General features: G+C 40.0%; 1 protein-coding gene across 6 annotated transcripts in view; it reads left to right on the top strand.

The window, feature by feature from the left end:
* CDC14A (cell division cycle 14A) overlaps positions 1-14,628 on the top strand; it is a 70,402-nt gene that overhangs the window by 6,849 nt on the left and 48,925 nt on the right. For 5 of the 6 annotated variants that reach the window (XR_013544299.1, XR_012086517.2, XM_072998011.2 and 2 more), the window contains exons 3-4: positions 8,630-8,705; positions 12,764-12,856. Coding sequence is in view for 3 of the 6 variants with exons in the window: in XM_072998011.2 (XP_072854112.2) it covers positions 8,630-8,705; positions 12,764-12,856 (169 nt within the window). In the remaining 3 variants the exon portion in view is untranslated. Of the gene's footprint in view, positions 1-8,629; positions 8,706-12,050; positions 12,071-12,763; positions 12,857-14,628 lie in introns of those variants that run through there. The other variant, XM_072998013.2, reaches the window with a different exon arrangement.

Genomic DNA, 14,628 nt, shown 5'->3' with positions numbered 1-14,628 from the left:
CAATAGCACACAACGCACATCAGTCATCTCTTTTGGAATCTTGCTCAAGGCAATGTAAAATTAAAAAAATGGCACAATTAAAATACAGTTGGACATTGTTAGGTGTATCTCCAGAAAGGCAAAAAAATTATAAAAACAATCATGTCCATCTCTCTCACTTTCGTACACCTGCTTTGTGAAACAAGCTCTTGTATTTGAAGCTTTATGGATATTGATAGAAGTAAAGATCCAATGCCTGATATATTAGTTTTGCCATCTCCTCTTGCTCTTGTGGCGCTGCGGGCTAAACCGCAGAAGCCTGTGCTGCAGATTCAGAAGACCAGCAGTCGTAAGATCGAATCCACGCGACGGAGTGAGCGCCCATCATTTGTCCCAACTCCCGCCAACCTAGCGGTTCAAAAGCATGCAAATGCAAGTAGATAAATAGGGACCACCTTGGTGGGAAGGTAACAGCGTTCCGTGTCTAAGTCACACTGGCCATGTGACCACGGAAGATTGTCTTTGGACAAACGCTGGCTCTATGGCTTGGAAACGGGGATGAGCACCGCCCCCTAGAGTCGAACACGACTGGACAAAAATTGTCAAGGGGAACCTTTACCTTTACCTTGCTCTTAAAACAATTTAGCCCTGACATTGTTCTTGAGCCTTATGGTGTGGTGGTTAAATTGTAATCTTGCATCCAAAACTCTGCTCACAGTTGATGTTGGATCTTAAGGTTGACTCCGCCTTCCATCCTTCCAAAGTTGGTAAAATGAGTACCCAGCTCACGTGCAGCCAATGTGTAGCCTGTGTAATTTAACAAAAAAATGGTAAACCACCTGAAGAGTTCTCTAAGCACTATGGTATATAAGAAGCACATTTTGCTTTTTGGTATAATAGACATTCGTCCTCTTAAATTCTTATGACTGAATCATGCTTGTGACTTAACAGAGCAGGTAGACATCATGAATGTTAATATAGTGCAGTGTCCTTAAATTCCTGTTCAGCTAGGCTGATCCATCGGTTGGACTGTCCACATTTCAAAAACTTGACTAATACATAATCCTATTTCTTTTCATCTACATTTTTGTCAGCTCTATGATGACTCAAAGCCTAGTATTGAAACAAATAAATACATAAATCTGTCAGATCTCTCCAAATGTGTACTCTCATCAATGCCTTTAGTTCATTACCTTTAGTCGTCGTTACTTTCACCATAGGACTTGTGTTTTAACATCCTGACCATTTTAGTTGCTCATCTTGTCAGTGTTTTATCAAACTTTAGTTCTTCAGTGGATGACCAGAGTTGTGTGCGGTCTTTTAAATAAAGCTTTTTGTAGATTTCTGTAATAGCACCGTGTTGGTCAGAACCACTTCTCCCTAAAGAGATAGTGTTTCAGGTGAGGGGTCACTGTAGGCGCAAGCGACCACCACATCTCTTACCTGAGACAGGTCCTTTAGTCTCAGAAGTGCATAATCCTTGCCCTGTGGACAAGCTCGACCTGAAATAGACCTCTTGCCTGCTTACAAGGCAATAAACCACTGACTGTGTGCTTTCTTAGACAGCACAACAGACAGACCAGGTAGGACCTCTCTTAGTAGCAATTAGTGACCTTTCCAATCCACAGTGGATTTAGGTGCAATCCTGCTGTTCCTGTGTTAGAATTATAATTGTTTTATTAAGAAAATAAGATAGTTCCATCAAGATACAGTTGTAGCCTTAAAAGCAACAAGCATAAACGTATCCAAACAGTTACTATGATTCAAATAAGCTTACTATTCTTAGGTTAAAATAATAACAGCTAAAACTATGCTAAGTAATCATCATGACAAGCATTCTGCATAACAGCTCGCTAAAGGAAATGGGCAAATCTCTCTCCCCCTCTTCTTTTCCCTCCTCCTCTCATACATGAAACAACCATTTTTATACTCAGCTCCAGAGCACCTTCTTTCTGACACTTCCAAGTTGTTAACCAATTAGGATTATGTGGGCATAACAAAGTTCAACACCCCTGTTTCACATGAGATCCACAGGTGTTTATCTCATTCCCAATTAAGAGGAATGTGGTGTTTGGCTTTCTTCTGTTTCTTCTCTTGATCTTGGAGCAAGTCCAGAGTAAACTTGGAACAACAATCCCATGAGAACATTCAGTGGTTTAAATCCAAACTACAGTGGTGCCTCGCTTTACGATTGCCCCTCATTACAACGAATCTGCGTAACGATGATCTTTTTGCGATCACAAAACGATGGTCTGAATGGGGGAATTTCGCTTTGCGATGATTGGTTCCCTGCTTCGGGAACGTATTCTTTGCAAAACGATGTTTTTTAGAACAGCTGATCGGCGGTTTCACAATGGCCACCGGGTGATTAAAATGGCTCCCCGCTGTGTTTAGGGATGGATTTCTCACTATTCAGGCAGTGAAAATGGCCGCCGTATGGAGGATCTTCGCTGGACAGTGAATTTTTACCCCATTGGAACGCATTGAACAGGTTTCAATGCGTTTCAGTGGTTTTTTTTCCGCTTTACAATGTTTTCGCTTAAAGGCGATTTTCTTGGAACGGATTATCGTTAAGCGAGGCACCACTGTATACAGAAAACTTAACAGACTCCATCTTTGTATGACTACAAGTCCCATGTGCCTTCTAATTCATCACAATGGTACTTTTTCTTTTCCGTATTTTACATTCCTGTCTGGTCAAGTACCATGGTATACTGAACTAGTCCTTGTAAACGTTTAAGCAGCATTAGTCTCAATTCACATTGTGCCATCCATCTACGTCCTTGGTTGTAAAAACTTTTCCTTTGTGTGAGCCTTTGACTGAAAGGGAAGGAAAACCTGTGATACAAATTTAGGCATCTGGCAATGGAGCCAGAGTTTGGGGATTCGATTCCCCACAGTGCCTCCTTGATGGGCTGGACTTGATGATACCATAGGGTCCCTTCCAGCACTGCAGTTCTAAGATTATACTTATTATTATTCTTTTACCCATAGCTGCTCAGTTCCTTATTGAAGCAAGATTTCTTTTGTAGGAAGATATATGTATATTTATAATTTTCTGGATTCTGTTAATAAAAGGGTGTTGCATTGGGGGCATTCTATTTCTTTGGTTAGAAGAAGGGTTTTTTGAATAAGCTGGACATTAAGATGATGATTATAATGTGCCTTCAATTTTGACTTGTGGTTATCCTTTCCATAGTTTTCTAGGTGTAGAGTGTCAAGGTTCCCCAGATCAAAGAGACACACAATAACTGCTCACATACATGGACATGATTGTGCTGGTGTGGGTGAATGTGGGAAAGCCAAATGTGCTGATGGCTGGGGGAAATCTTCCTGTACCCTCCCAACACTTCAATCCATTCCATGTGAGCATTGCTTCCAGAGAATTTCCAAAAATCCACAAGGTTAAGCACTTTGACTCTTACACCAATCCGGTGAGGTAGAAATACCAAAGCACTCACAAAATATCCAGGCTTCTTATAAAACCAGATCTGACTTTTATCATCTGAGTGCCAAAAAAACTCTTACTCCAGAGAACCAAACAATTATAAAATTTAATGTTTTTATTAAAGTTGGTGAAAGAGGTCAAAAAGATTAAAACTTCAAAAACAGTTTCAACAGTTACAAAAACAGTCAAAAGGCTGTTGAGCAAATAAGCAATCAAAGAAATGAGGTAAGAGCACTTTTATAACAAAACGACAAGGAAAAACTACATGATCTCTGCTAATACGTACAACCTGACATAGCTTCAGCATACTTTCAGATCATATAAAGAGTAGCAGATGAGCATAGCATTCTGCTAAGAGATAACTAGGCTAGGCAAAGTATCTTCTGTCCCAATTTTTATATCCAAAGTTCCAGTTTCCAGACTCTTCCAGAAGCACTACCAATTAGGCATTGAGTTTCCTGAACTGTCATGAAGAAGAGGTTAACTTCTTCTCCCTTTCCTCACTCATCTTAAACCATTCTCCTAATTAACTCAGTATCAAGGAGTGAGCTCATCTGGACCTTGAAGTCTTCTTTCTTGGAGAAATAAGCTGCAGGTGTTACTGCCTTCCATTTATCAGTGGACATTCCTCCCCACTTTCAGTTGGCTGGACCCAGGCACTGACTACATCATCTGATTTTCCAGAAGAACAACAGATCCCTTGAGTCCTCATTTTCCCAATCCCAACATAGGATGCTCAGAAGTGTTTTGCCATTCTTTTCTTCTGGGGGCACCCTGGGGCTGTACAGCTTGCTCAAAGCCACACAGTCTGGCTTTCTTCTCAGGAGGCACAGTGGGGAATAGAACTCCAGCCTTCTGGCTCCGCAGACATTCTCGTGGATATCAGCTATTTCATGCATTTCTCAAGTAATCTTTCCTAGATACAGTGATTTGTTTACAAGTAATCCTTAAGTCTAGAACTTTATCTTGTATCTTGAAATAATGGTTCAAGTTTGAGATTCTTTCCAACTGTTTCTGAAGTGAAGCCTGGTGTGGTTAGCTTCTCTAAAATTTTCACTGTCTATCTCTCTGATAGAGACATATTTGTGTTGTTTTAATTAACTGCATTACCTCTTTCTCTGACTTACTTTTACTGATGTAACTGTATATAAACATTTATTTTCTACGGCTTAAGAATGTGCTTCTCAACTTCTGTATTGGCTTGCCTTTTCTTTGCTGTGGTTTTTTCCTCTCATGGCAACATTAAATTTATATCTGCCATGTGCCAGGGACAAACCACCTTCCTCTTTGGGTCATAATTTCTGCTACCAGAAATTTCCTCCACCACCTCCATAGGCAAGACCTCAGTTTCCTGTGAGTGGCACTTCCTCTTCTTTCCTGAGTCCACCCATATATCCTCCACATCTCCTTACTCCTCTGTATTCCTCTCGGGTAGCTTGGTCTGTGCTCCAGGCCCTGGGCAAGAGGGTGACAGCCCACTGCCAAGGGTGTCCTCGTTGCTATCTCTCCGCACTTCCCCATGGAACTTAAATTTCGTTACAAAGAAGACATGTTCACAGGTGCAATTTGAGCAGGTTTTTCATCTGATGCGAGTGTGGGCAAAGTCTGTCCCAAGGGACATGTAGAGCTGCTTAGGGCATCTGTTCAGGTTTTCCCAAGATTAATTGTCCTTCAAAATGCATATTGTTTCCCCAGAGGCCTTCGAGGGATGCCATTTGCCTTATAAACACACCTTCGGCCTATCCAGAACCATTTTTAGGCCTTAAAGAGACCTTTAAAGATAACTGAAGCAACAAGAGGGACAGTGGCTGTTTCTAAAAGAGGACTGTAGGGCCTAAAACAGCCCTAAAAGGGGCAAAATAGTGTCTACAATGCAAATCACAAATGTGTTCATCACATGGTATGCCTGTAGTTCTATGAATATTGTTCATCATGATAGCCATGCATACCTGTTGAATCAAAGTGCCAGTTAGTCTTTGATTTGGAAAAAAAGTGTTCAATTTGGCAGGATCTTTAGAAGAATATTTTGCATTGACAGCTAGTACAGAATGGAGTTGCCTACTTGTTGACAAGCATGGACAATTCAGCTATTTTGAGGTAGCCATGCCACCAATCACATAAAGTTGGAAACAGTTTAGCTCCCTCCCCTTTTTGTTTTTGCCCCCTCCCCCTGAACATGTCCTATACAAGCTGCTCCCATTGGCAATTAAGATCTTGTTAGGGGCTCCACACCAGCTTCCCTTTTACAAGGAAACCAAGGGTCAAATTTTTAAGAATAATAATACATATTTTGACAAATTAGTCTTTGGTTTTTTTCCTGTCACGTTATTTCTTCAGGTTTGCGAATTGAGCCCATTTGTACCTTCTAGCAATTTATCACAAAGCATGAAGGAATGCAGAATATGAAGTGAGGAAGAATATGCGCTAGGATAAACCGGCATTGCATGCCACTTAAGGGAACACCAGTTTTAAATACCAGCTAAGCATATTATCTGGTTCACCCCTATCTGAGCCTCTCTGCAGAAGTTTCTCAGAGTTTTGCTGTTCCGAGATTTTCTTCTTTGAAAAGAATATACAGTCTCTTTCGTTATGTCTCTGAAGGCAGGTTAACACTGCAGCCCTGTGTGTGTTCACCTGGCCGAAAATTAACATCTGAATAGGTAGTCACAAAAGTGAATGTTAAAACTTCTGAAATAGGTGATTTACTGTTTCATGTTTTGTTATCTTTGATGCAGTGGTGCTGATTTTACTGTTGACGTTCTAACTGTGTCTAATATTTTTGTGTTAAATTCCTGTATGTTGCTGTGATGTTCAGATCAATAGTTGCTATACTGTATAATTTTTTTTAATTTCTGGTTTTAAAATAAAGCATTGCCATTCTCCCGTCTGTTTTCAGACTGAATTTCAGCTGTTCTTATATGCTACATGTCTAGATTGTACCTGACCTTTCTCCAGTTTTTTTGCATATGAACAAAAACATTCATCGACCAAAATATTTTTCTAATGCTTGTTTCCATGTATTGCCCTTTTAAAAAGCAGCACTGTTCAAATTTGTATTTCAACTGTCATGTCTCTATTGCCAGCTATTTCTCTTCTCTGTAATAGCTGTGCCAAGTCCAATTAAATATTTTATGTTTAAACATTAGAAGTTGCCATGCCAAGAAAAATGAATGAGCGTATATGTTGCCAAATGGAAATAAACAGCTGAATAGTCTGACTAGATCTGTTTAAAGCCTATCCTCTTGAAAATCATTCTTCATGTTGTCAGATTTCTTTTAAACATCTTTGCTCTGTTCAAGGGTACTATTTTTTGTGTGCTTACCTTTTAATAAAGCTGGTAAAAAATAAAACAAAAAAATGATTGGCAGACACAGGACTGACTTAGACTTTTCACTAATTAATGAGTAGGAAACTGGTGATTGGCTTTTCTTCAAGAAGAATGCTGGCTCTTGTTCTGTTCTTTGCAAGCAGATCTAGGCTTGGAATATCACACTTGACTGGTTAGTGCACAATAGGCTTTCATTTGGCCATCACATTCCTCTTGTTAGTCTGTATCTGTTTCACTTCGAGCCCCTTAACTCCCTCTTCCTCACCTCAGCAATGCTGGCTCTTTGTTCATTCTAAAATCTCTTGTCAGATCCAGTTTTCTCTGTCCCATCCAGTTTTTAGTTGCTGGATTTTGGGGGTGCTTTATCAGTATGCGCCGCATCATATGGCACATACTCCTGCCAACAAGAAGCTTTGGATTAACTTATTAAAAGGTTACATTGCCACAGGGTAGGTTACCTGTCCTTACAGTACAGACTTTCTTTGCCTTTGAGGCTTGCATGTCCCAGGAACAGTGAAGGGACAGCCACAGCTGTGTTACAGCTGGATGTGCCTCTGTGTCTGGCCTGCAAGTGAAAGCTTAGCCACACCTTTCGGTACCATAGAACTGCTAATCTACATATATGGCAATAGGTTTTTATTTTAGTAAATATTATGTGGAATTAAATGGATTATAATATACCTATTGTACAAAGAAGTGCATGTTAAGATAATAAAAACAGATGTGTTTAAATGTGTATACAGTATGTGGTTATCCCCAATGCCTGAATATGTGTCAGGAAAAGAGAATTCTCGTAACCTTTAGGATTAGCCTTGCACACACCTTCATAGGAACAGCTGGATTCCATGAGGCCATTATTTGTGTGGGGCTCTCCTTAAGGCTGGTAGAATGTTGTGGCTAAGGCTTCTGGGTAATGTAATGTTCCTGTAGCACAGAAGATCTCTACTAAAGGGCTTGCTCGTGCTACATGTTTTTTCTTCCAATTTAAATGTAAAGTTTTGTTGTTGGTATATAAAGCCTTAAACAACGTGGGATTCAGATAACTGGTAGACTACCTTCTCCATTATAGACCCATTCTATCTTTGTGGTCATTTGGAAAGGTTCCCCACCCCATCCTGAGTGGTATTACCCTTTCCTGAGGTCTGCTCTGCAGTCATTTCATTCACACTTAGAAATCCAGCATGCTCCCACTCCTTGGGCAAAATCTTTTTTGGCACAGTTCCACCAATGTAAACTGGATTGGGGTGCTGGAAATAATTACCATATTTTTCTATGTATAAGACCCTCTCCCCTTTTCTAACCCAAAATTAAGAAATCTTAACTTAGCTTTGAGCATTCAGCCTCTGGGCTCAGAATGCTCAGACATTATGAGTCCCTGTTGTATCTGTGCTTACAGGCTCCACCTCCAACAAGGTGTGTTCCAGTTGGTTTGTTCAGCATCAGCTGACATTAGTTCCATAAGGCTCATGATTGGAGGAAGCCTGTTTACATAGGCAAGGTAATAGGCAGTTTTTTTTCTCACCTCAGCTTCTGTGTATAAGACACCTCTCAATTTTTAGTGTAATATTTTAGGGGGGAAATGGCATCTTATACATGGAAAAACATGGTAATTTAAATTTATTTAAAGCTTCCCGTCTCTTCATTTCTGTATCTGAGGCTTCTTAAGGCTCCTCCTTTCCCTGGGAAACCCTTTGGGAGCCTTGGGAGGAATTTTTGATCATCACTGGATTGCTCGTGTTTTCTGTTACAGCACCATCCTATAGATCTTAATGGATATGTAGTTGATTAGTGGGCCCTTTCTTGTAGTGGACCATACAGTATTTGACTAACTCTTAATATGTTTTAAATATTTTGACCTATGGTTTATATTTCAGTTTTTATGCAGATTTTGGACCTTTAAATTTGGCTCAGTTGTATCGATTTTGCTGCAAACTAAACAAGAAATTAAAGGTAAGGACTTTACATTCTGTCATAGATGCAGGCTTTAAAAATTGGATTGCAGTTCTACTCTAGGAAATTACTTGATATTTACTCAAACTCTTGAATATAGAATTTAACATTCTGGTCTTTCTGTCTGAATGTGAGAATTTAAAATTGATCATGTCAGTTGTTAAGACTAAAGATGACACATTCTGGTCTTTCTGTCTGAATGTGAGAATTTAAAATTGATCATGTCAGTTGTTAAGACTAAAGATGACATGTTTGTCTAAAATAGGGCCTAACTATGAATTGTAAGACATGTAAGCCAGTAGGTGAAGATAGAGACAGAAATTAGAGTGATCTTGAACACAGTAATTGCCTTGCTTTGAGTTACCATTAGATGAATCTTTGCTTTGAAGCTGTAGTTACTATCCCCATGTTGTGAGGAAACTTAGCAAGTGTTGCAGAAATAGTAATGCTTTGTTCTGTACTGAGAAACCGATAAACATTGGTGACTTTGTGGCTACTGTGCCTGATAGCCATAATATTAGACCAATTCTCTTCTAAATCTGTATAATTGCGGCATTTAAAGTTGCAGTTTTAAAGTTCAGTGGGCTCATTGGCTGTTTTTGAAAGGTATTCTTATAGCAGGAATGGAAAGCATGTCACCTCGCGCAAAGAAAAAAATCTTCTTTTAAAAAAACTGATAAAACCCCAGCTGCTATAGTCCCCTTACTCCCTCACAAGCTATTCATGATTTGAGGGCACTCCCAACACAGCAACATATATGTTTTGGGGAGTCTATGATGAGATGGGGTTATTGCAATCCTTGTGTGAGTAGAAGTCAACTCTTTAAATAAAACCCATTATGTGAAAAGGTACATTAAACACCCACCCACACCTGCCTTTATCTCACCTTGTACATACAACTATTTCCTGCTCAAAATCCCTGCCTGTTACAAACTGTTTTATATGACCTGTGGCGTATATGTTAGCATTCCCTTTTTAAAAACAATTTATAAAATTGTACAAGGAGAAGTATCGTATATGGATAACAGCTATTTCTTTATCTGCTGGAAAATAAAATAGTATTTTTTTCCATAGTTAAGTTGGATCATTGCTAAGATATCAAAACACATTATTGCCAGGAACAAAGTAGTTATTGTTGAATCAGCTTTATTAGAGGTGAGTCGAAGGCTGCCTAGGATCATATTAAAATTCTAGTCTTTAAACCAACAGCTTAACTGGTTAGTGTTAGTGAAATGGTAGGGAAGGAATGGAGTCACCAACCCAGCCATGCTGAACATGCCACAAAATGACTAGTTCTTGTGGATGAGAAAAATATATATATATATTCCATGTAATTTTTACATCTTTGGAAGAAATACCAGAGGCTGTGACAGCTCTGTGGAGCATTCCTTCCAGCAGAGGCATTTGCATTCTAGACTGCTCATACCAAGCACCAGAATGGAGGCACTTTTCTCCAGGACTTGTGGGTGGATGTGTGGAATCTTGGGAGCTCCATGGGAAGGAGAGTACTAGCAGCCGTAAAAAGAGAGTGAGTAGGCTTGGTCTCCGCTGAGATGATTGATTGATTGATTGATTGATTGATTGATTGATTGATTGATTGATATACCACCCATCTAGCAAATTCATTGCTCCGGATGGTGAGATGATGCCTCTAACCCTGTAGTTGTTGCTTCAGGATCTCAGTCCCTTACAAAGCCAGCAGGGTGGGTTTGCTGAATGAACTGGAGGAAGGTTTGTTGCTGCTATTGCTCTTTCCATGTGTTGAAAAGCCTTAGGTCTCCAGATAATTTATTTATTTATTTATTTATTTGATTTTTACCCTGCCCCTCTAGACCATGCCTAAGTGAAGACAAAGGAGGAAGTATCAGTGGTGGGACAAGGCATGCAGGTCATCTCTGGGGTGCAGATGGGCTCCAGCACTATGCTGCCTGTGAACCCCAGGGGCTCCTGGTTTGCGCTGTACGAAGAGGAGGAGCCAGACAAATCCATGTTGGGCATGAAGCATGGCATCTCTCACAAGTGAAGCAGGCCAAGAAATCATCAAAAGGCTCAGCCTTCAGCTCTGTTCCAAAGTTCTTGTCCCCTCTTCTATATCCAGAGCCTGTGTGAAGAGCCTTGCTTGGTCTCCAGTCAGTTGTGTCTAGCTGAAATTGCTAGGGCTTCTCTAACACCAAAGTTTCTCAACATAAATGGCAAGGAGTAAGGGAACATGTTTCTTACTTCTGCCATCTCTAGCAGTTTAAGGAAAGGAGAAGAGATCTATTAGAAATGAATAGATGGTGCTGGGTTCTGTTTAAGGCTTGCCGGTTTGAGGAAGCTGCTCTGCACTCTAGGCTAGCTGCAGTTGTATAGAATGGACAGCAGCTATGGAACTGCCTAGCTTGCGTAAAGAAAAAGATGATTCCTGGATAGTTGTTCAGGAAATGTTAATGTTGTCTAAAGCCTGCCACTAAGAACTATCAGTGTGGGAAATGTATCACGTTGAACATTCATGATTGTGGCGCCATCACTATGGAACTCAGTCACACTGTTGAGCTCCCTTTTTGTGTGCTCCTAGTTGAAGAAATCTTCCATTTTTTTTCTTTGTGTTTTTTAAAGTTTTTTCTTCATTCTCTGAGAAGAGATAATTCAAATATGGCTTCGAAATTCTTAGATTAATCTGAAGTTGTCCCAGAGTTTTAAGTGGTTGTTTTTAATGACTGCAGATGTCATATTATAATGTTGTGTTGTTGCTGATTCCAGATTCATTTATTGATAGATCTCTAGTTTTACTTGTTTGTTTTAAGTATTTTACTGTGTACCCTGAGAGCATTTTAAAGATAATCCATCAGTACCTTAAATAAATAAAGGAACATATTTTCCTTGGTTTGCAGTTGTCAAGAAAGTGGGAGCCCTATATGGTAATGTGAAGCATGGAAGGTGCGATAAAAGGTCACAGACACCTTTCAGTGCTGGTATCTAGGGCAGGGCTCAGGAACACTTCAAAACACTCTGAGAGACCAACTTCCATTGCTCTTATCTGGCATGGCTAGCAATCAAGAGAGAGAACTGTAGCCCAGTAGCAACTGGAGGGTCACAGATTCCTTAGCCTTGTTCAAGGGACTCCAGTATTCAGGTTTGGTGTTTCTGTCTTGGTGCAAGTGCAGTGGTGGTTACATCAAGCAAGAACTGGACCCCTTCAGAGGACAGGCATATTTGAAGTGGCTGGTTAATCTGTAAAAGAGGACTTAAGAGTGTTAATGACCCTTGCAGGTATTTCAGTTAAGGAACACCACTGGCCATGTTCCCAAAGGACAGCTGTGCCAAGCAGTCCTTGGCCCCCCTTCTGCCTCATTCCATCCTTTCCTCATTCTCACCTGGAAAAGGTATTAGGGGAGTCCGCTTCCCTATTTAAATGTTTAAATATGTATTTCATAAAAACTGCTGTCTGTTTATTCACTTCCCATGCCAAGCAGAAGAGTAAAAGAGTTCCTTTATTGTCCTACCCTCTGTTCCTGTGAGAGATTCAGCTGTTGATGTTGCTGCTGTTTATGAGAAATGGAGTCAATATGACTGATATAGATGTTCTGGGTATTTAATTCATATGTGTCGTTGTCTTGTAAGTGTTCTGTCTTCCTCTTTTTAAAAAGCTCTCTTGTGCTATAAACCCACTCCTAGTCTTAAAAGAGATGACATCATACTCTTGTTGGAAAGGTTGACAATTCCCCAATGTATTATGTGCAAGAATCAGGAAAGGTGAGATAACTATATATCAATTTGCTGGATTCAGCTCATTTATTTAATTAGACACATGTACAAGTGATGAAAAATGAGCCTCAGAATGGTGACTCCCTGTGACCGATGCTTCTTGCAGCAAAGGTAGAAGTGAAAAGCTTCAGCTCAGAAGCATTCTGGCAACGGAGTTGTTCTGCTCATCAGGAATAAGGGTTAGGGTTGAAAGAATTACCAAGACAGACTCAGCTAAACTGGCACAACTCTGTTAACAGCTTCTGATGTAAAGAACATTGCTCTAGGTGATCTTTTTTAATGCTTTTTCTGCTTTTTTTCTCTTTAAACAGTCATTCAGTCTATCAAGAAAGAAAATAATTTATTACACCAGCTTTGACCAGCGGAAACGAGCAAATGCAGCATTTCTAATAGGTGCATATGCTGTAAGTATTGGTTGGTCTCTGTGTCCTTTGCAGGAACTTGCTGACATCTCATTCTCCAGCTGAGTACAGATACTGCAAATGCTGAAATCCTTTTGGTGTACACTTATGCTGTATGAAACAGATGCTAACATCATCCAGTGACGAAAATCTTCAATTAAATCACAATATCCCCCCCACACGCACACACAAACACCTACATGTATCTGGGATTCCTTTTGCTTTTCGGAAGCTATTGGATGCCTGGGATAGGGGTGACTTCAGTATCAGAAAACTCACTGCCGCCAGTCCTGCTGCAGTCTCAGGGTCACCAGCAGCAATCCACTGGTGAATATGAGATATTCAAGGCTCCTCTCACACATGCACACCCTGCCCCAAGAGGCTTCTTGGGGGCAAAAGCGATCTCTAAGGAGCTTCAGAACCTGAGAGGGGGAGGGACAGTTAGGAAAATTTAAATTTATTTAAATTAAAGAAGTCTGTTTCCAAATGATAATGTAATCTGGTTTACATGGCATAAATTTATGCCAGTGGGATTTCTGCCACTATCCTTTTTCCTATTGTTGTTCTACAGGCCAGTCCAATATTGCAATTTCTCTAGAAAGAAATACACCTGTTCCATCAACTTTGTTGCCATCATGGTCTTCCCATGTTTGGTGTCATGTTAGAAAACATAGAAAAGAGCCAGGAAAAAAAGTTTACTATAGTGCACCAGATATTCTTATGGCTAACTTTCTGCCACTGTCCCTGGCTGAACATCCAAACATAGTGTCTGGGTAGGTAGTTGGTCCCTATAGGGAACCCCTTCTGTTGGTTTCATGATATCAACAAGGTAGGTTGTCTTAATACTTCTGTACTATGTGTACTGTTTTCCATTCTTTGTTCCCACTAGATACAGGGTTATTAAAAGTTAAAATCATAGCATTATTAAAAGTGATATTCATAGTTATATTCATGTGGAAAATGGGTCTGTACTAGTATATCTATATTACAGCATTAAAGTTCCACAGCTTTGTGAAAATGCTAGTCTTTCTGAATTAGAGAGTCAGTTATTATTTGAAAGATAAACTTACTAATGTTTGTGCACTGTTATTCATCTGTATTGTAACGCAAGGGAAATTTTTGAAGTCTTATTAATATAGGTCTTCAAATAATATTCTGTTGGTTTTGTGATTGCGATAAATTACAGTACATTTAGTATTTCTGCTATACGTTACATTTAGTACCTCTCTGTATGAAAGCTGAATGGAAATGTCTGTACCAAAAAAGAAATGATTTCACTCTCTACAGAGTGAACTGAGGTGATAATCAACATTACTCTGGGAATATTAGTAAAAGTAGCTCATACATTTTAATCATCCTGTGTATAATAATAGTGGAAACAAATTGTCCCTCTCTGAAGCAAGATATAAACAAATGAAATAGCAGAGCCTTTTCTGTAGGACAGAAGGTGCACTTTCAGTGTGCAGATAAATAATAAAGAGTAGTATCATAGGTAAAGGTTCTCCTTGATGTTTAGTCCAGTCGTGTCCAACTCTAGGGGGCAGTGCTCATCCCCATCTCCAAGCCGTAGAGCCAGCGTTTGTCTGAAGACACTTTCCATGGTCATGTGGCCAGCGCGACTAGACACGGAACACCATTACCGTTCCCCTATGGGAAGACCAGCAGTCGTAAGAGCAAATCCACACGACTGGGTGATCTGCCATCACTTATCCCAGCTCCTGCCAACCTAGCAGTTCGAAAGCATGCAAATTCAAGTAGATAAATAGGTACCACCA

This window comes from Pogona vitticeps, chromosome 4 (assembly GCF_051106095.1).
Source record: "Pogona vitticeps strain Pit_001003342236 chromosome 4, PviZW2.1, whole genome shotgun sequence".
NCBI classification, from domain to species: Eukaryota; Metazoa; Chordata; class Lepidosauria; order Squamata; family Agamidae; genus Pogona; species Pogona vitticeps.
This window is presented reverse-complemented; position numbering and strand designations above follow the sequence as displayed.